This window comes from Miscanthus floridulus, chromosome 8 (genome assembly GCF_019320115.1).
Source record: "Miscanthus floridulus cultivar M001 chromosome 8, ASM1932011v1, whole genome shotgun sequence".
NCBI classification, from domain to species: domain Eukaryota; kingdom Viridiplantae; phylum Streptophyta; class Magnoliopsida; order Poales; family Poaceae; genus Miscanthus; species Miscanthus floridulus.
In genome coordinates this window covers 16,745,845-16,765,245 of record NC_089587.1, presented here as the reverse complement: position 1 = coordinate 16,765,245, position 19,401 = coordinate 16,745,845, and the positions used below count along the sequence as shown (strand labels likewise).

At 42.8% G+C, this 19,401-nt stretch overlaps 2 protein-coding genes across 3 annotated transcripts; both read right to left on the bottom strand.

The window, feature by feature from the left end:
• Positions 1–5,519: 5,519 nt before the first annotated feature.
• LOC136471226 (nucleoid-associated protein At2g24020, chloroplastic-like) lies at positions 5,520–9,415 on the bottom strand. The gene is made up of 7 exons (XM_066468959.1): positions 9,087–9,415; positions 8,383–8,522; positions 7,267–7,367; positions 7,141–7,180; positions 6,503–6,574; positions 5,934–5,990; positions 5,520–5,817 (listed from the first exon to the last, which is right to left on the bottom strand). Exons 1-7 carry the CDS (start codon positions 9,160–9,162, stop codon positions 5,743–5,745), a joined length of 561 nt encoding a protein of 186 aa, XP_066325056.1. The 5' UTR covers positions 9,163–9,415; the 3' UTR covers positions 5,520–5,742.
• Positions 9,416–10,453: 1,038 nt separating this feature from the next.
• On the bottom strand, positions 10,454–16,665 carry LOC136475836 (probable protein phosphatase 2C 11). Of its 2 annotated transcripts, XM_066473476.1 has the most exons (14): positions 16,409–16,665; positions 15,495–15,592; positions 15,136–15,194; positions 14,928–15,053; positions 14,307–14,370; positions 14,064–14,172; positions 13,801–13,954; positions 12,208–12,333; positions 11,997–12,120; positions 11,843–11,919; positions 11,693–11,745; positions 11,500–11,554; positions 11,211–11,395; positions 10,454–11,129 (listed from the first exon to the last, which is right to left on the bottom strand). In XM_066473476.1, the coding sequence occupies exons 4-14, from the start codon at positions 15,042–15,044 to the stop codon at positions 11,114–11,116; spliced, it is 1,080 nt and encodes a 359-aa protein (XP_066329573.1). In that variant the 5' UTR covers positions 15,045–15,053; positions 15,136–15,194; positions 15,495–15,592; positions 16,409–16,665; the 3' UTR covers positions 10,454–11,113. The 2 variants fall into 2 exon arrangements, with proteins under 2 accessions (XP_066329573.1, XP_066329572.1); XM_066473475.1 differs by lacking the exon at positions 15,495–15,592.
• Positions 16,666–19,401: the final 2,736 nt, after the last annotated feature.

Sequence of the window (19,401 nt, the reverse complement as noted above, 5' to 3'; positions counted from 1 at the left end):
GGATTAAAGCTATCACCAATTTACCACAAAAATTCCTACAATATTTAACCTATTAATATTAAGCACTCTCAAATGATTTAATAGCTCCTGGTATCAACATATATATATATATATGAACTAAATGCACTAACATATAGAGCATAATTTTAGGAACTTAACAAAATTTGTTGCATAATTTTTGGATACCTACATGATTTTATATGATTTACCAAAGATCAGCTTAAAATTAAATCAGAAAACTATTTCTAATTTATTATGAAAAAAGAAAAATGGATACTCCCACAAAAAGACCCATGTACTCTCTCCTCTTTACAACATCATGGTCCCTGGCCTCCCCCGCGCGCTGTGGTGCGGCGAGCGGTGGCACTGGCGACAGCCCCGAGCACCCAGGACCCATGCTAACCTAGCTAAGAGGCTGAATCTCACCAAGGGGTCAACACAAGGTGATGTGCGGTGGCTGCATGAGCCAGGATGCCATAGAAGGACCTCTCCACGACGGTGAGCACCCTACGGCAATGGCGATGGCGTTTAGGTGAGCCGCAGCAACAACAAGGCAATAGGGGTAGTGGGTGAGCAACGATGACTCACCAGTGACCTAACCGAGGTGCCAGCTCAGCCGAAGATGACCCGAACGAGGCTGGCCACATGCGCGCTATGAGGTGAACGGTGGACCATAAAGGCACAGTCGCGTCAGTGGCGAGGAGGCGGCACTAGAGCGTTGACTAGCATGCGCACGATGAAGAGGGGTTCTAGGCAGGGCTAGTGACATGACAGTAGCGGTAGTGTCGTGACGCAAGGCAGCAGTGGGCGGACGCGATGGCAGCGGTAGCGTGGCCGCAGCGACACCAATGGCGACAGCGTGAGGCAGGGTAGCAGGATGCGGGGCCAACGGCTCGCTGTGGCTGGCCTCGGCCAAGCCCAGGCGGCCCGACCGACCCAGTGGGGCGGCATAGGGTGACCGCATGAGACGCGACCATGTGCGCGGCATGGGGAGGTCGCGCGGTGACCGCGCACACGGCGTCGACCAACCTGAGACAAGTACGCGTACGAATTTTAAAGCGTTGATCACGACCAAACCGTTGCTCCTAAACCTAAACCGGCTTCACTACACTCAAGATGGCATATGGTACTACTAAATCGAATCATAGCACTACACCAATCCTTAACCCAATCTCTCCAAACAAATTGCTAAACATAGCAGTGTCTGGCTGTTGATAGACTTGGAAATTTTCTAAGTTTTGAACTGAACTTGATTTCAATTTGTGATTTCTAGGCTATTGAAGATATTACAAAGCAATATTATTGTTCAAAAGCAAGTATTTCATTGTCATCTACAAAGTTTGTACTTCAAATTTTATTTAAGTATCACACACATGTTCTATGGTATTTTTGCTAAATAAAAATTGGTTTTCAACCTTAAGTGATATAACATGACTATTGAATCATTTTTATGTATCATTTGTGTTAATCATTTTTCATGCCAAGAAATTTATTTTTACACCTTCTCACATGCATTATCACAAAAACATGATGCTCATGATATAGTTTAGCAAGTTGTTTAAGCAGTAACACCGAGGGTGTTACAATTCACCCCCTCTAGCCATTTAGGACCTTTCACTCGCCATCTCATATGCCACCCTGAGGCCATGGCCCACCATGGATTGGTAAAGACAAGTTGGATCGATGAGGAGACTAGATCGAGCTCTGAGTTGCTGCTTGGGATGAAAGTTGACCGCGGTGTAACTGCCTCATCCTGAGTTGTCGCCTTCTCCTCTAAATCTAACCATGCGACACCCTCTCCACCTTAGCCATAGGAAATGGGGCAATCAATGGACCGGTAGGCAGAGGAAAATGGGTGACCAGCAAGCTAGGTGTGATTTGATCTAGAAGAGAGGAGGTGAGAGACAACATGAGCTTGGAAGAGGCCTGGCAAGTGTACCCACGTGCCCTCCACATCAGCAGAACCACCTATCAAAATAGCTAGATGTCCATATGTGTTCTAGTTTTGGACTTTCATGGTCAAAACCAAACTCCAGCGATAATTCAATGGTCAAAAATATACTTCTCCCTCTAAAGAAGGATATGAAAGAACATTGCAAGTCAAACTTGCATAAGTAAGAATTTTATATGCAACCGATGGTTTAAATGAAAAACTAGCTTACCTAAAATATTTTGGTGCACGAATTAGGACTACTCAAAATTTTCCCTGTAAAATTTAAATTTGTTATACAATATGCCTCAAAATTCCTGAATATATGATTGGCAGGAAATATCCATGTTCATCAATCATTTTCCCCAAAGCTCTATATGGTCTTTTTCTTAGAATATAATTCTTTGTCCTATTTTTTTCTTTATTCCACAGAATTTGTTAGGGCATGTTTAGATTTTTTTTCTTCTAAACTTTAGAGCTAAAGCTCCAGACAAGTGGTCTAAAGTTAGCTCTAAATTTTAGCCTACCTCACATTAGAGCTTTAGATCTCAAAAGTGAGCTAAAGTGCTCTAAAGCTTTTAGAGCTCTAAAGTTTAGAGAAGGGGATCCAAAGCAGGCCCTTAATTGGAACGAGGATTGAGCCTCTCAACTGCTCATTGTTGAGAAAATTCTGAGCGCTTATGCAAAAGACTTATGTTTGAATATAGTCTCTCCCTCCCGAAAAGGATATAATGCTAGCACAGTACCAAACAAACCATCTTGAAAGTACCAATGCCACTATGATATCAAAGGTATCATTCGATTCCTTATAAAATATACTTTCATAGTATACCGTTTGGTGTCATAAATATTGACACTTTTTTCTTTCTTTAAACTTATTCAAACTTTAGACAGTTTAACCAATGATAGAACTAGAATTTCCTTCTTTTCGGGGCTAAGGAGCAGACTGTAAAAGTGCATAAGCAAAATTATCAGCTGCTCAAGTACTGAAAAAAAAGTAGATTTGATGAAAACAAATGCCTAATTTTTGTCATTTTTATCTTTTATTACCATTTGGTGGTGGCTTATAGTGACATGTAAGAGGATTGGTATATAAGAATAAACTTTTGCTCCTTTTAGTGGCACATAAGAGGATTGCTATATAAGAATGAAATATCTCCGCTTAACACTAGACACCAACACTTGAGTTTATAGATGCATAAAATTGATACAAGGTCTTGAGTTTAACACAGTAAATCTATTACCATTTTGTGGTGGCTTCATGAGAGGGTCTGCACAAAAGAATGATTTTTTCCCTCTCTCTCTTTTCGGTTGCACCTGTTTGGGACTTTGGGTAATCCGAATCCCCGTCCATCCACATGGATTGAACCAGGATTCAAAGTTATCCAAACAAAGCCTAGATTTGTTTATTAAAGTCTCGAGCTAGTCCTATTGTTATTTAGAGATATTTCATCACTACAGCTGAGATCAAGATTTGTAGAGGCACTTATCCAGCCGCTAATAGAAACTAAAAATTCGAGTTTTAGTCGCCCCCATCAAGCAACCACACACACACTTTTTCATTTGCATGTCACAAGTCACATAATTTTTTCGCACGAAAAAACACGCACTTCGCATAGGATCAAAACTGTGAGCTCGCAAGTTACTCCTCTAACCACTTCACATATTATCTTCATCTGATTTTGAAATGAGTATTTGGCACCCTAATAAGCAAATTCAAATTAAAAAGCTTGCAACTATAAAGTTGTAGATATCATCGAGATCTACAACTTTGGTATTGGTCGTTTCTCCATTCGAGGTCGTTTGAAAATTTTGAATTTCAAATATGAGAAATTTAAACGTAATTTTCCTAGGATAGACTATTTCAATTGAAAAGTTATCAACTACAAAGTTATATAAGATCTACGGTTTTGGTTTTTGTCATTTCTCCATCTAAGATCATTTAAAAAATTCAAATTTTACTAAGCAGACCTTATTTTTAGAGGTGATTCTATTTTCAGCGGCCTCGGTTTTTAGAGAGGGCTGAAAATAGAGCTACCTCTAAAAATAGGGGCATTTACAGAGGCGGCTCGGACTGGACCAATTTGTAGAGGCGTCTATAGATTGATCCGTCTCTATAAAAAAACTCTCGTTGCTGATTTTTTTTTTATTAAACTCTAAAAATATATCTTGTGATTTTTTTTCCAAGACTCGGAGAAGAACATTGTGGCTTCAAAATTTTATAAAGAATTTTAAAGGCTCTGGCAGGTGTGAACTTCCATGATAAACACAGAGTGCAAAATTAAGTATTGTAGAGCAGATGTGCACATGGTGGTTCAGGTTTTAAATCTGGAGTACGATCAAGACCTGCATATATACATCTTAGGCCCACTTGTATTGGGGTGTCACTTAGGTCCATGAACTCTCAAATCGTACTTCTGGCACCCTAATATTGTTTAAGTATGCCACTTAGGTCCACAACGAAGCAAGATTTTAGCCGACGCGGCATGGACAGCGTGGCGCTGACTGGGTCCAAGCGCACGTGAGCCACGCGTGAACCTAGTTTGGGGCGTGCAAATAAGCAGAAGATCGTTTAAGCAGAGAGTGAGCCTGCTTTGGAGTGTGCAAACAAGCCACGCGTGAGCCTGGTTTGGGTTCCTGCCATACTTCTCCAACCTCTTTCTCCTTGCTGTAGTACCTACTCATCAGTTGGTCATTGATGTGCTCCAACATACTGAGAATTAGCATTTCTCTAACATCCAAGATATAGTTGTTGAAAACCTCACAGCTATTGTTCAAAAGTATGTCACACTAAATAAAGACTATTTTGTGATTTAGAGATATTTTGTGATTGAACTCCGGATAGATCTTGTGGTTTTCCCCTAAATAAAGACTAGGAGAAGACTCAGAGAAGAACCTTGTGGCTTCCAAATTTAATAAGGAATTTAAAGGCTGGTAGGTGTGAACTTCCATGATAAACACGATGATGCATGACCGACTTGGCTAATAAGGTTAAATTCAACGTACATTTGTTAAGCCCAGGTACACTAAACTGGAATAATATACAAAGATCATAGGAAGACTGCAGTCTTTGCACTGAATTCATAACCAAACATGCCAGCCCGCCCAGCCATGATCCATTTCAGGCCACATTCAACGGCTTTAGGGTCTAGTAATGATGTGACAAGAAAACTTTAGCATTTTACTCTTCAATCATGTTCACCAAAGTCATGATTTCTCCTTTTGGTTACACGATCAGTTCTGAAGGCTTTCGGTGGTGGTTTTTTCTTTTCTTTTTTCTTTCTTTTTTTTAGAATAGCTTTCATGGGTGTGCATAGTATATACAGTATTTCCATCGTTCCAAATTATAAGTCGTTTTTTTTATTGGATGTACCAAAAAAAATGTGACTTATAATCTGAAATGGAGAGAAGACTATATAAGTCCAAGAATGGGCTTGGTTATCTCTTCCTTGCAGGCTGCAACTGCACCAGCCCATTAGCCCAACAACTTGTTGGAAACATGCCCAACAGATCCTGGCCCGTATCTTGCAACTTAGCAGACCACGCGTGTTCGAATTCCATCCATGTTCCATCGGACGTACAGGGTGCAAGCCTAATTACCATGATTCATTTCCTCTAGAAATATACCAGGGTGCAAATATCTGCTTGTGCAAAATAGCAAATTACAGCTAAAGCTGGAAGAAACAGGTGATCATAAGTACACTTCTTACGCAGCTATGAGAGGTCGCTGAGGGGTTAAACTTACGACTCACACGGCTAGATATACAAAATTGAGGAAAAAATTATTGGAAAGGTTTCCCGAATGGGGGGCATCACTTGAGACCATCGCCAAGGCCCGCAGGCATCCCTAAGCTCTGTGCCAAGTCAGCCATCCTCTCTTTCATGGCCTGCAGGCATTAGTCCGATATCATTTTAGTATAAATATAGATTTTACGTTCTCTACACAGCAATCAGCTGGACCTCCTTATCTTATCGTATGCAAGAAAAGCATCAAGATTCATACCTGGACACTCCGTTGATGTGCATCCTTGTAAGCGTCGTTGACCAACTCGGAAAGTTTCTGAAAGGAAACATAACAAGTGTTGGGGTAAGCAAGAGATTGACAACAAAATAAAATGTTGCGGTGGCTTAAAAGGCTTTCCAACATCTCATATGCCATGCCAGGCAAACATCCATCTATCTAGAATGTAAAAAAAAAAGTCATTGGGGTTTCCTATTTCCCATTCTAAGCAATGAATTGAATACCTTCCTTAGTATAAACCATCGGTGTCTTATGCAGACAAGTTGTGTGTGCCATGAATATGAAACGCTATCCTGCATTCTGATGCACATGTTCACAAATGCACATTGTTCATAGGTCAGATCGTTTTAGCACACGTGTCGGTGGCCAATTCATATTCAGCTTTTTTAGAAATGGGTTGTTATAACCTGTAACTACATCCCTACAATCAATATCTATTTACCTCAAAATGCAAACAATCATATGAACAATCACTACATCAGTCATGACAGCATTAACTCACGCAAAAACTTCAGATAAAATAATCAAACCAGCAACGGAATAATACATACTTCAGCACCCAACTCAATTGCAGCTTCCGTGATTTCAACTCTAATAGGTTGCTGGTTTCCAGAAAGTGTAACCTGCCAAGGGGATGAAAAACAGTTATAGACCTAGGTAAGAAATGGAAGTGGAGAAACACAAAAGAGCTAAAGTGCTTAAGTTAATACACCAGTAAATACATAGGGCACAAAAGACCCCAATAACACATATGTTGTTTACAAATTTACAAAGATGCCACATTCTAGATGCTCACATGTATTGTTTTCACTTTTATAACAACACCTGCATGATACATCAACTATTTGCTTTGAAATGAACAGCTTTGCCGGTGTCCGTGTGTCAAAAACAATACATAAGAGTGACCTAAATATTTACTATACAGTTTTATCTAGACCCAGAGCTAATAAAAGTAAAGTGACTTTGTATACTTCAGATAACACAATTGAAAACCTTATAGGAAAGACAAGAATCATAATCTCATAAATACTAATATACAGCATGGCTAGGTTTTGAATAAAAAAACATTGATGGGCTGTTAATGATGCTAAGATTTTTACAGGCCCAATCATTAGTGTTTCTCAATAATGTAAGAATTCAACTGTTTGGCAGGGATAAACAAAGCTTAAATACAGAGAATATAAGATACCTTGATTAGTTCACCTTCACAATAACCATCAATCTCAGTCCTAAAAAATAGGAGAAAAATAAAGTCGCACAGATAGGCTATTTTGCATCAACACGAGAAAGATAACTTAATGATATAAAAGCATACGCTGCAAGCTCCTTCTGCACCCGGACAGCCTCAACTTGGACAACCATTTGGGCCTTCTTAACAGTTTCATATAGATTTTGCATATTACCAAAAATTCCTGCCTAAAGTTATTAAAAATATCAGAGGGCTTCAAGATCGTTATAAACAAAATGCCAACTACGAAATGAGAAGATATATATATACAATCAGAGTTATTTTTCACATGAACAATCACTACTCAAGTATCCAAACAAAGATAAAGCTTGACAATTTGTGTTCCATGACTCGCACCATAAAGAGTAGGTGTTAGCTGCCCATGAAAGATCATTTCCCTGAAATTAATTGCATGTTTTTCTTAATTGCCTCATAAATATAGGGATAAGTCCATATCTGGCCATCAAACTATCGCCCAAGTCTGATTTTGACCATGAAACTCAAAAACCAAAGATCTTCGACCACCCAACTATTGAAACCGTTACATTTGGTGGTTTTTGCTGACATCGACTACACGTGTCAGTGGGGCCCACTTGTCAGCTTCCACCTCCCGCTGCCACCACCACGGGCCGCCTCCTCTCACACACCACCTCTTCCTACGCGTCTACTACCGCAGCCACAAAAATGGCTCCAGCCAACTGTGAGACGCGCTGCAAAGAGGCAGCACGCACCCCCCCCCCCCCTCCCCTCCACGGTACTCCTATCCTGCGCAGGGCATCATGGTGGCGCGAATGCCAAAGGCACAGGCACGGATACAGACCTGGTCTAAGTACAGGTGCTGCACATTCGAGGAGGCGGCGGCAGTACCCTAGTGGAGGAAGAAGAACAGCATGCATGAGGAGAGAGAGGTCTGACGAGTGGGCCTATTACCACATGTCATCCACATCAGCAAAAGCACCAATGAAACTAGCTCAATGACCAAACATGAATGGTTTTCATTGTTCAATGGCCAAAGATTTCTAGTATTAGAGTTGAATGGCCAAAATCAAACTTAGCTATAATTGAAAGGCAAAAAATGAACTCTAATGAATTATCCACCAAAAAAAATGAAATTAGAGTGTGTTTTTATTTTTGTTCTAGCTATTATTAGGAACAGAACCATAACAATAACACTGGAAACAAGATGATCAGTCAATTCCTTACTTTTGATGGCGCCTCATCACCATTCTCATCTTTATCCTTCTTCCCTCCAAATAAACTGTACACTCGGAAAGGTCTATAACTAGCTCTCTTCCTTGTGGAACACGGCAAACAGAAAGCACCTTCTATGTTTATTCTATTACCTGAACAACAGTGGGCACAAGATGTTCAGATGTTACCCAATCCAATATCAAATTATCAGCAAGTATCAACTGGTGACTCAGTACAAAAGAATGGCAGCCTGGAATAGTGCACAACAGCCCATTTTATAAATATAAAAGTTTGGTTCAACAAAGCAACGAGAGTCCATAGTGAATCTAAAAGCCTAGAGTAATTTTCACATACTATGTAATTATTCATAGGCAGGTCCAGCTGAGTAATCGTTGCAAGATGGACAGTTCTACTCACTTTGAGACCCCGACTCGAGCTCAACGGCTCCAAGCCAGGCAGCCAGCTACCATCAGCGAACGCTGCTCCCAAGTCCCAACAAGGCCGAGCCTGGCGTTCCCGCACGCAGCCCCATCCAACGCACTAGACTACGACACCACCTCCGATGGAACTCTTCCCCCAAATCAAACCCCAGCGGCCCAGCGCATGGATAATGCGCTGTGCAACCACTGGGGAGGAACCGATTCCAGATTTCCTACTTAACTCCAGGAAGAACCGACCGAAACGGGGCGTAAAAGCTGGAGCGTTGGGGGACTTACGGGTAGGGTTCGACGCGGGCGGCGTCGAGAAGGCGGAGCGGAAGGCCACCGGAGCGAGAGCTGCCGAGGGAGCCATCAGGGGGCGACGGGGAAAGGGAGGTGAGACCACCGCCCGCCGGAGACGAGGGAGAGGGTGGAGAGGAAAGGGAAATGGAAATGGACTTGATTTGAATAGGAAGGAGGGCAGATGGCTGATTTGATTGATACTAGTACCACTATACCAGGCAGCGCTGGCGGGCAGGTTGCGGGTGGGCGCGTGGCGGAGCTGCCGGAGGAGCAGCGGCGGGCGGGTGCGGATGGGGAAGGAGGCGCAGGCGTTGGGGATTATTTTCTTTGGCGGATTGGGAAGGGATAAGGAGTGACTGACGCGGGGCGAGGACGATGGTCGTGGCGGCCATCGGGCGGCAGGAGCGATGATCGGACGGACGACACTAGCTCAGGCCTTGTTTCCCACTCCACTAACCCCCCCCCCCCCCCCCCCCCCCCCACCCACCCACCCACCCCCACACACACACCGTCCCACCCCCCCACACACACACCGTCTACCCTCACCATCACCAGCAAGATGCTTTGGGGCCGTGCAAAAATGAACGGTAACATTAATCAAAAACAATGTTCTAAATAGCAGACTATAGCATTTAGCGTTCTAATATAGACTATCGGCTGTTCCACTTCTGTTTTTTCAGCTTATTCTTTCTCACAGAACACTATTTACTTATCCAAAACCAGCCGAAAATCACGGCTCATCGGATCAGCCGAACAGGCCGTATAGCATTTAGGCCCCGTTTAGTTCCCAAAAAATTTTGCGCAGCACTCGTTACATCAAATCTTGCGGCACATGCATAGAGTACTAAATGTAGATGAAAAAAAAATTAATTACACAGTTGGGTGAGAAATCGCGAGATGAAACTTTTGATCCTAATTAGTCCATAATTAGATACTAATTACCAAATACAAACAAAAGTGCTACAGTAGCCAAAAACCTAAAAAAAATTTAGATCTAAACGCGCCCTTAGCGTAGAGGTCTTCTCAACAGCTATAGCGTTGTTATATCATGCTATAGTCCGCTATTTAGTACAACTGCATTGTAGCGGCAACTAGTGTGAGCCGCTTTCTTCAAAAATAAAAACTAGTGTGAGCCGCTATAGCTTTGCCATAGCCCGCTAATGTGAGTCATTCGGGTTACCTGTAAAGCTCTAAGTCAGATAATTCAGGTTTTCAAAAAATTAGATTTCCGAAATTTATCTTGACAAAATAGTAGCATTCCCAAACTATCTAAAATCATTGTAATGGACATAGCTATAACAGGAATTTTAAGTAATATAAACAGCAGTTCTTTAGTAGCATTTCAGAAAAAGAAACATGAGTAGTTCCCAATTACCTCAAAATTTGACATTAGTAAACCACATAATTAGTCAATCACAACCAAATAGCATAGTCTTCCCATTATTTCAGATAAAATGGGTACATCAGGTACCGGGGACTAATAGCCAAAATACCCAAACTAAAATCAGATTCATCATATACTTACAATCCGAAATAGCGAGCCGGTAATTCAGGTTCGAGTATTCAGAGTCAGGTCCGGGTATCGGATTTTATGCCAACCCCTAGTTGAACCAAACAGCCACCAAAACACACTAAGGTCACGGTTCATTCTTGCAACAAAAACTGGATTTGACGCACCATATTGAAGGAAAGCACAGCCTAGTGAGGCATGGAACCAAAGCTTGTTTACAGCACACGAGGAATGCTACACCACAGAAAGAATACACCGACTTTGCCGCAGTTTCGAGGGCTGTAGATGACCGAAAGCTGCAGCTGAAATGCTCGACAGGCGATAAATGGAGGATGACGGGGCACACGGTTGTGATCTGAAGATCCACCACTGCACTAGGCAGGAAATGCCATTAGGCAGGATGTGCATCGCATGCCACATACAGTTGAGATATGTACAGTGCACATTTCTTCGTTTTTTCCTGCCCTTATAAAAAGCAAATGGTTGCGCCCTTGTGAGTGTCAACCACGTTTCACTCCTCAGCAACACTGGTCCAAAGAATTTCTGTTATTGTGCAACAAAGATACGAGAAAGATTCCAGCTAGGAAGCAAGCAAGGCATGCACTCACCGACTCTTGACTTCATCTGCATTGTTGGCAGATTGCCCTGCTACTTCGGCCTTTTTGTTCCGATAGACTGGTTTTTTGAACTGCACCAGGATCATGGTCATGTTATCGCACCCATCTCCAGCGATCGTTGATGGAGCCAGGCATCTGTCCAGCACTCTTTCACACACGGCAGATAGACTGCTCTCCTGCAATTGTTTGCCCCATTCATGGTGTGTCACTGCCTGGCACTTCAATCTTACTAAAATGTTCAGTTTCAGTTGCGAATTTTAAAAAGAACGTGGTTGCTTACCATGTTTATACGCTCATGGATGAAATCCACCAACTGTTGGCTTGACATGCAGTCCCTGTTCATCAAACAAAGTAGTAGTTCTGTGAGAGGCGAATGGTATGTTAAAGCCAAGCACTTGATATCAGTAAGAATGGCACGAGGTGTAAAGCTGTACATAGCGTGAAGGTACGGAAATGCAGGTAAATAGCCTTACCAAATGCCATCACATGCTACAACAACAAAATCATCATCATCGCAGAGCTCCACCTAACAAAGGACAAGATTGCATGAACTTCCAAAGAAAAGCAACTACTATTAGCTTAACAGTTCCATAGCAGATATTGTCTAGATTTAGAGAGCTTACAACGTTAATATCAGGATTGGCTGTCACAATTTGCTTCTCGGGAGGCACGAATTTGTTCTGTTTCAATTCCACATCTCCTATGAAGAGGTACTTGCATAATTAAGGCACAAAGCAAGGTGCAGCTGTATTTGAAAGAAGCAAGAAAATAACTAACCAATTGCTCTTGACAAGTTTAAACTTCCATTTACTCGTCCCATATGGATGAACCCCCCTGCTTTCATTATCCTTTCTCTCTCAACCGCAAGCTCTGGTTTGTGGTCCCTTGATAGATTGTATGCCTACCATGTATTTGACACAGAACAAATATATACTCAGGCTGTCAAGGATATCTTATTTATACTAAGGCAAGAGCACGAGTAACATACCTTTCCACCCCTTGAAATAACACATCGGGAATCACCAGCATTTGCCACAACAAGTTGGGAGTTTCTTATTAGTGCTACACATGCAGTACTCCCACATGTAGGCCCAGCAAAGTCGGAGTGAGGTCCCTGATAAATGATTATACATGTGACATTCCATGAATTCAATACCATAATTCAAACGATAATAAAGACATGGACTTCAGAATATCACATTTCATAATTAGCTCATAGTACATCATTAATGACATTATAGCTTCCATGTTTGGTGGCAGTTTTCTCTTCGCATGGATTTCTTTCTCCATAAAATTCCAGCTGCTATTTGCAATTCACAACTGATACAGCTTGCAAGTATTTGAAAAGATATGATCTTTATTTTAATAAGTGGAAAATCAGCTGTGCATCTATTTTAGAAAAGTGAAAACAGCAGTAGCCAAATGCATATCTACCACAGAAAAATCAGGGTGTTGTCCCGCCTTGGGTGGTAACGGACATGCCGTGCAACGACATGGATCGTCTGCTTTTCAACGCCTCCACTACGGTCACCATTGGCGATGGCAACAGGGCGCACTTCTGGCACCACAGCGCCCAGATATTTGGCGCCAAACCTATTCAAACTGGTGTGCAGGAAGAACAAGACGGTTTGCCAAGAATTGAACAACGGTAATTGGATCAGATCACTACGTACGCGCATCACATCGACACTACAGATCCAGGAGTTTGTTGGTCTATGGATCAGATTGCAGGGGGTGCAGTTACAGCCCAACGTGCTGGACACGATTACATGGAAATGGACGGCTGATGGAAACTACTCCACCCGCTCAGCGTACATGATTCAGTTCCGTGGATCATATCGGAAATTCCGGCATGAACTCATCTGGAGAGCGCGGGCAGAGAATAAGTGCAAAATTCATGCCTGGATCCTCCTACACAACAAAATCCTAACAGTGGATAATCTGCAAAAGAGAGATTGGCCCCATCAGGACCATGGTGTCTTGTGTAACGGCCCTTTGGAGACAGCGATACATCTATCCTTGCTGTGCCCCTTTGCAAAAGCCGTGTGGGATCAGGTGCTAACTTGGGAAAATTATCTGTGCAACTCCCACAACAAGACCCTGCCTCCTTGGCCGAATGGTGGGAAATTGAGGCCAGCAAGGTGCCAAAGCAAGACCGTAGGCATTTCAACGGAATTGTTATCTACATCATGTGGAATATGTGGAAGGAGAGAAATAGGAGGATCTTCGAAAATGTGTTCCAAACGGTGCAACAGGTCACCTACTCGACCAAAGAGGATATAGTGCAAAGACATAGGGCAATGAATTTTGGTGTGGAGGCCAACTAGCAGTGAGGCAACTTTTCCTCTTTTTGGTCTTAGGACCATGGTGTTAGGTACCTAGGGTGCCATGTGTACATAAAACTCTTTTCCTAACTTAATTGAGCAACTGAGCTCCTGCCATTTCCTTCAAAAAAAATTCACAACTGACACAAGTATTTAAGAATCTGAAACACGTAGAACCTATACTTCATTGGGAAGGGAAAATAGATGTACAACTATGTTAGAAAAGTGAAAGCAGCACCAGTCAGTTGCATATATACCTCCTCTGAAGCCCAATCATCTTGTTGACTATTTGAATCACTGCCCCTTGGAGACCAAATCAATCCTTCTATCATACCACTAAACTTGTTTATTTTGTCTCCAAGTGCAGATAGTTCTCGCCAACCTCTCTGTCCTTGCATCATTTCATCCATTCTGAAGTAGCACAACCACAAAATTAGAAATTGTCATCGTCAAGCTGACAGTAATGCTATAAAAATTTAAGCTTTATTATAGCTCCTGTGGGATCTGGTTCACCATATACCTGAAGAAAGCTCTATGGACAGCAGCTCCTAGGTCACCAGCTGAATAGGCTTCACTTTTGAGAACTTGACCATGCAGATATTTTGCACAGAATTTGGCAACCACTCTTCCTGAGTAAAGCAATCCATATGAGGTTGTGTGATGTTAAAGATTGGCTCTACAAATATTTGGCATAGCAGCATCCGTCCTGAGTAGTCTAATACAATGGAACATAAAAGGCACTGATCGTTGTTAGTGTGCTTACCTCCATGACCATCAAAAACACCAAAGAATGCTGTCTCGTTATCAAGATCTAGCAATGCTGAATGCTGCATGGATGCACAGATTGTAGAATTCCAGATTGTTATACATTGTATCATGGAACAATTTCAGAAATGGCCTGACTGATAAAAATGCTAGGCATATTTCAGATATTAACTATGCGTGTAGTTGACACTGAACTAATTAAACTAATTGTGTTAAAGCACCAAATGAAATCAAAGGAATATCGATCGAGTATTGAGTATTGACAAAAGAGAGAGCTAATGCCATCAGTTGTTTGAGTATGCTTTTATTCTAATAGTGTTCAAGAAAAAAAAACATACTCAAACAACTGATGACATTAGATTGTTTCTATGATGCTATCTTTCTAGGGGTGAAACCATGAAAAGCAACACATGCCCACATTAACTGTAACCCATAAAACGTTACTCGTCCTATCTCCAAAAGTTAATATTTTAAAAGGTTGTCCTACCAGCCTCAGTGATTCCAGACATTACAAAATTACGTCCATCATGCACATGGGAGTCACTGGACCCTAATTCGCACCCCTGGTTATGCAAATAAAATGCTAATGATGTTAATAGCCTAGGATTAGGAAACTCACAGCATCTTCCATGGTTGCTCGCCATCCTTGCATAGATGAAAGACCAAACTTAAGTCTATCATTTTCTCCATTTTCAGATAGCTTATCAGTTTTTGGAGTGCTGAGGTAAACCCCCATCCTTATAAGCTGTAGATTAGAAAAATCATAGCATAAGGAAAGAATGTGTGGTGATTAACAGAGGAGTAAACATAACAGAACAATGACATACCAAAACTGATAAGGTCAGGTCAAGAACTTGACAACTTAGACCAGTGTATCCACGAAATCCTGCATCAAACAAAATTCAGGTTTGAGCTCTGCTACAAAAGTTTCAACAAAACATGGGCACAACAAGAGGCATCGACTGATCCTTATTAACATAAAACCAAAGAACTTGTGCAATGAACCCCGATTGCAGCTTAGCAACATTGAATCACAACAGTAAACCAGACAGCCAAGGATGTGATCACCTAAAATACCACATTAACATGACAAATTCGCATTGCAGGAACTAGGAAGGATTAGCGCAGATATAACATGACAAGGATAGCTGAAACAAGAAACTAAAAGAAATGGAAGTGGCATTACTTCCAAGTAGGACACAGAATGCGGCTCCCACCCCTATCTATGGTTAGCAGAATTCAGTCCCTTGATATAGGAAAACCAATAATTGCACAATACAGTACCTGATGATCAGAAAAAGACAACCATCAACGAAACTCAGGTACACCTGCACAGGAACAGAACTTGCCAAATAACCCACCCCCATGGCTACCATATATAACGATGCAAACTAGGATTCTTTATTGCTTAATCCTTTGGCCTACCACCATCCATGATTATCCGAAAGAATAACATGACGAACCGCTACATAATATGACGCAAACAGCCTTTTCATTAAAAAAGGAAAAGGGTACTGACAAATGTTAAAAATTATATCCAATAAAACGAACTGATGGGCGATGACAAGAGCAAACAATGGGCGATGACAACACCGCAGCTGCTTTTCCTTAAAAGCCCGAGTTAGGTGAGACGAGAGTCGACCACCCGGCGGGTGCTCTAATACAAGATAAGTTTATTTTTTTATATAAATACGGCTAACCAACGTTTGTTTGGCTCAATTGCAACAAACTTGTTAGTATTACAGAAACAAGGAAAATGGTTGGTTTGGAGTGGATAAACGTATAAGATGCTCCTAACAGGCTCCATCGTATTGAATTATCGATAGCGCCTGCAGACAGCTCCCTGTATATATTAATTAACCAAAAAAAACAAAACGATACCCAGCGGAGTGGCTCTTGTTGAGCCGCAAGATCGGACTGCCACCACACGAAACCGCCTTCCAATAATACAGTGTAGAATCAATCAACAATACCGAAGAAAGATAGCACTAGTTTCTTGGACTCTTGAAGGAAACAAAAACATAAATAATACAGTGTAGAAGCTGGAAGAATCCAGCGGAGAACTGGCCACGGCCTCTCTTGTGCCTGAGGCACGCGTACCTGCGTGGCCGGGCCGGATTGGCACTGCCGCTGGCGGCAAGATCCCGCCGCCGCTGCCGCTGGACCCGTCAACTCGTGCGTGCCTGGCCTGGGGAATCAGTCGGGGCTGAGGACGAGGATAGCGGCGACCAGAACGAACGAACAGCGAAGGAAGGATGAGCGGGGGTGGAGTGGAGAGAAAGGAGGACAGGAGAGTGCCGAGAAATGCTGGCTAGTGACTACTGAGGGAGATGGGTGGAGGCCACGAGCGACTGAGAGAGGAGATCGGCCAATGCGCCACTGCTACTAGTACTAGTACGAGTACTTAGCGCAGCAGCAGTCAACCACGACTGCCTCGCGGGGCCGCCGGTGTGGTGGCCCACCTGCCAGTGGCGAACGAGAGACGCGGTGCGATGACAGTTGGTACGCACTGTTCCTTCGTGCTCCGGTTCGATTTGGCTGAAACTGAAATTTTAACGTAAAACTGCTGGATTCCACACTCAGTGTTTTTTTTTTGTTTCGTTCTCCTAAACTTTAGTCGTTGTTCCATCATACGTTTAAACGTATACATGTAGTATTAAATATAGACTAATTATAAAATTAATTACATAGCTTACGACTAATTTGCGAGACGAATCTTTTAAGCCTAATTAGTTAATGATTTGATCATGTAGTGCTACAGTAAATATTTGCTAATAACGAATTGATTAGGTTTAATAGATTCGTCTCGTAGAGTACTGACAAATTTTATAATTTATTTTTTATTAGTATCCGAATACCCTCTACGATATCCTCGTATAACCTCTCTTGACTTTTAATCACCGGATCAAACAGCCTCTCAGACGGACACTCTCGGAGCAAGCACAGACAGGCAGCGTCCAAAAGATTCAGATCCGGTCCGGGTGAGAGGAATTCCGAAATCTTTCTTCTCTTGGCTGGCGGTGGCGGGTGGGGTGAGATTGGATTCGGATCTTGTACTGGAGCCGGCGGAAGCGGAACCGGGGGCCAGCAGCCAGCAGGCGCAGCGGCCCGGAGGGAGCACACGAAGCGGCGGCCTCTGAGATCGCGGGGAGGCGCCGTTGCGCCTGTGACTGTGAGGCTTGTTTAGATAAGTTTTTTCACTCTCTCTTTATTACATTAAGTTTTTAGACACATGTATGAAATATTAAGTGTAGATAAAAAAATAACTAATTACATAGTTTGATTGTAAATTACGAGACAAATCTTTTGAGTCTAGTTAGACCATAATTAGATAATAATTATCAAATACAAACGAAAGTGCTACAGTGCCAAATACCGATTCCTAACTCCAATCTAGACCAGGCCTGAGTGAGATATTTATTGTTTCCTTTCTCGATGTGCATGACGTCGCTGTCATCTCATCTGGCGCTGGCGGCTCACGGCTCACGCTATCACCTGGAGGCATGGGTTACTGCTACGTGCACCGCATGCACATACACATATGGCCGGAGCTGTTTGAATAGAAAACGAACGGGGCAGATGGATTTCTCCCACGAGTTCGTTTGGGAAAACATCGAGTGTTTTTCGATGAAATTCCGGTGTTTCAAATGGAGTCCTGGGATACAGCGCCACAAGTATTGGCCTGTTTGCTTCTCCTTACGGCGGCTACAGTGGAGTACAGTTCAGAACAAGCGAGCGGGGCCATTGCCCATTGGAACTCGTACGTCGCTGTCCGAACGCAACCTCGGGTGAAACCGGAACCGGAACCGGAAATGGACACGCAGATGCATCTCATCAGGCCATTTTCTTTTTTCCCTCCTGTCTCGTGAAGAGCTGAGGAGAGGGGGGCATGTCACGCCATTGGAAAAAGAGTGGAAAACGATACGACTCGGGTTGAAATTGACACAGTAGATGGGATCGGGTGGAAAACAATGATTGAAATTAAAATTTTCATTATATATGCAGCCGTAATGTAAATGTACATTTCTTTGGTTCGCTCTAGCGGTGCAGGTCGTTGTTAGCAAAAGCAGAGCAGGTCGCTGTTGCTGTTACCCCGTTCGCTTCGCTAAAAAAATAAGTTAAAATATTGTTCCGACTGATTTGTTGGAAGAGAAAAACATTGTTATAACTAATTAAAAAGTATAGATTATAAGACAAATCAACAGCGCCGTCGTACGTCTGAAACGCTCCATTCCATGTCTGGGCCACACGCACTGCACCTCGCACACACGTTTCGTGTCCGTGTTGGCGTGTGCTTTGCTGACACGACAGCTGCGTCTCCTTTGGATAGACGGACCGATAGAGTAGAGGCAACAGGTTGGTGCCCTCTCCCCGTCAGTCCGTCTCTCCCTCCCTCCCTCTTTCTATCTGTGGGCAACGCCATAGGTTTCAGACACGGTGCGTGCTAAGCGCCCTCTCTTAATAACACGACTTGACACCATTTGCGTCCCAGGATTCTCCAGACAACCAACCTGTCTCCGGGCAGCAGCAACCTTGGGGTTTGGAGGAGGTGAAGAGGTCTCCATGCATCACCGGGAAAATTGAGAGATGCAAAAGTGTTAACAAAGGGCTGGAACATCTGGAGATAAATGGTTACCATCAGATGCTCCGCGCCATCGTCAGGAAACGTCTCCAACATAGGAGTACATACAATGATAATGTCGAGATGCATTAAACTTCTGTTCCAACGTTGTCCAACTTTTTTCAAATCTACACCATCCTTAACACCAGGCATCATGAAAAAAAAAAAAACAAGTGTCCAAAGCGTGTATAGACAAATAGCTTAGCTACACACTACGTCAGTAGCGCACATGTTCGCATGCTACAGCATGATACAACACATTCTTGTGCACGTGCGCACGTTAGTTGGAGCCTGCATTGTCGACGCATGCGCCGACACGCACCAACAGTACTCGCACGCCGTGCAAGATCTACACGAACCAGCCTCTACCAGGGAAGCCATGCAAGATCTACATGAACCAGCAGCCCACCAGGGAAGAACAGAATCACAGTCCATACCTCGGTTGTCTGATGCTGACAATTCTGGGTCTGGG

Coding starts and splice junctions, on each gene's coding strand:
- LOC136471226 (XM_066468959.1), bottom strand. CDS start 9,162: ATGGCTCCCTCGGCAGCTCTCGCTCCGGTGGCCTTCCGCTCCGCCTTC. Junction 7,368..8,382: donor GTGATGAGGCGCCATCAAAA/GTAAGGAATTGA, acceptor TAATAACTTTAG/GCAGGAATTTTTGGTAATAT. Junction 6,575..7,140: donor GTGAAGGTGAACTAATCAAG/GTATCTTATATT, acceptor TCCCCTTGGCAG/GTTACACTTTCTGGAAACCA.
- LOC136475836 (XM_066473476.1), bottom strand. CDS start 15,044: ATGGGGGTTTACCTCAGCACTCCAAAAACTGATAAGCTATCTGAAAAT. Junction 11,920..11,996: donor AAACTTGTCAAGAGCAATTG/GTTAGTTATTTT, acceptor ACCTCTTCATAG/GAGATGTGGAATTGAAACAG. Junction 11,396..11,499: donor TCCATGAGCGTATAAACATG/GTAAGCAACCAC, acceptor AAACAATTGCAG/GAGAGCAGTCTATCTGCCGT.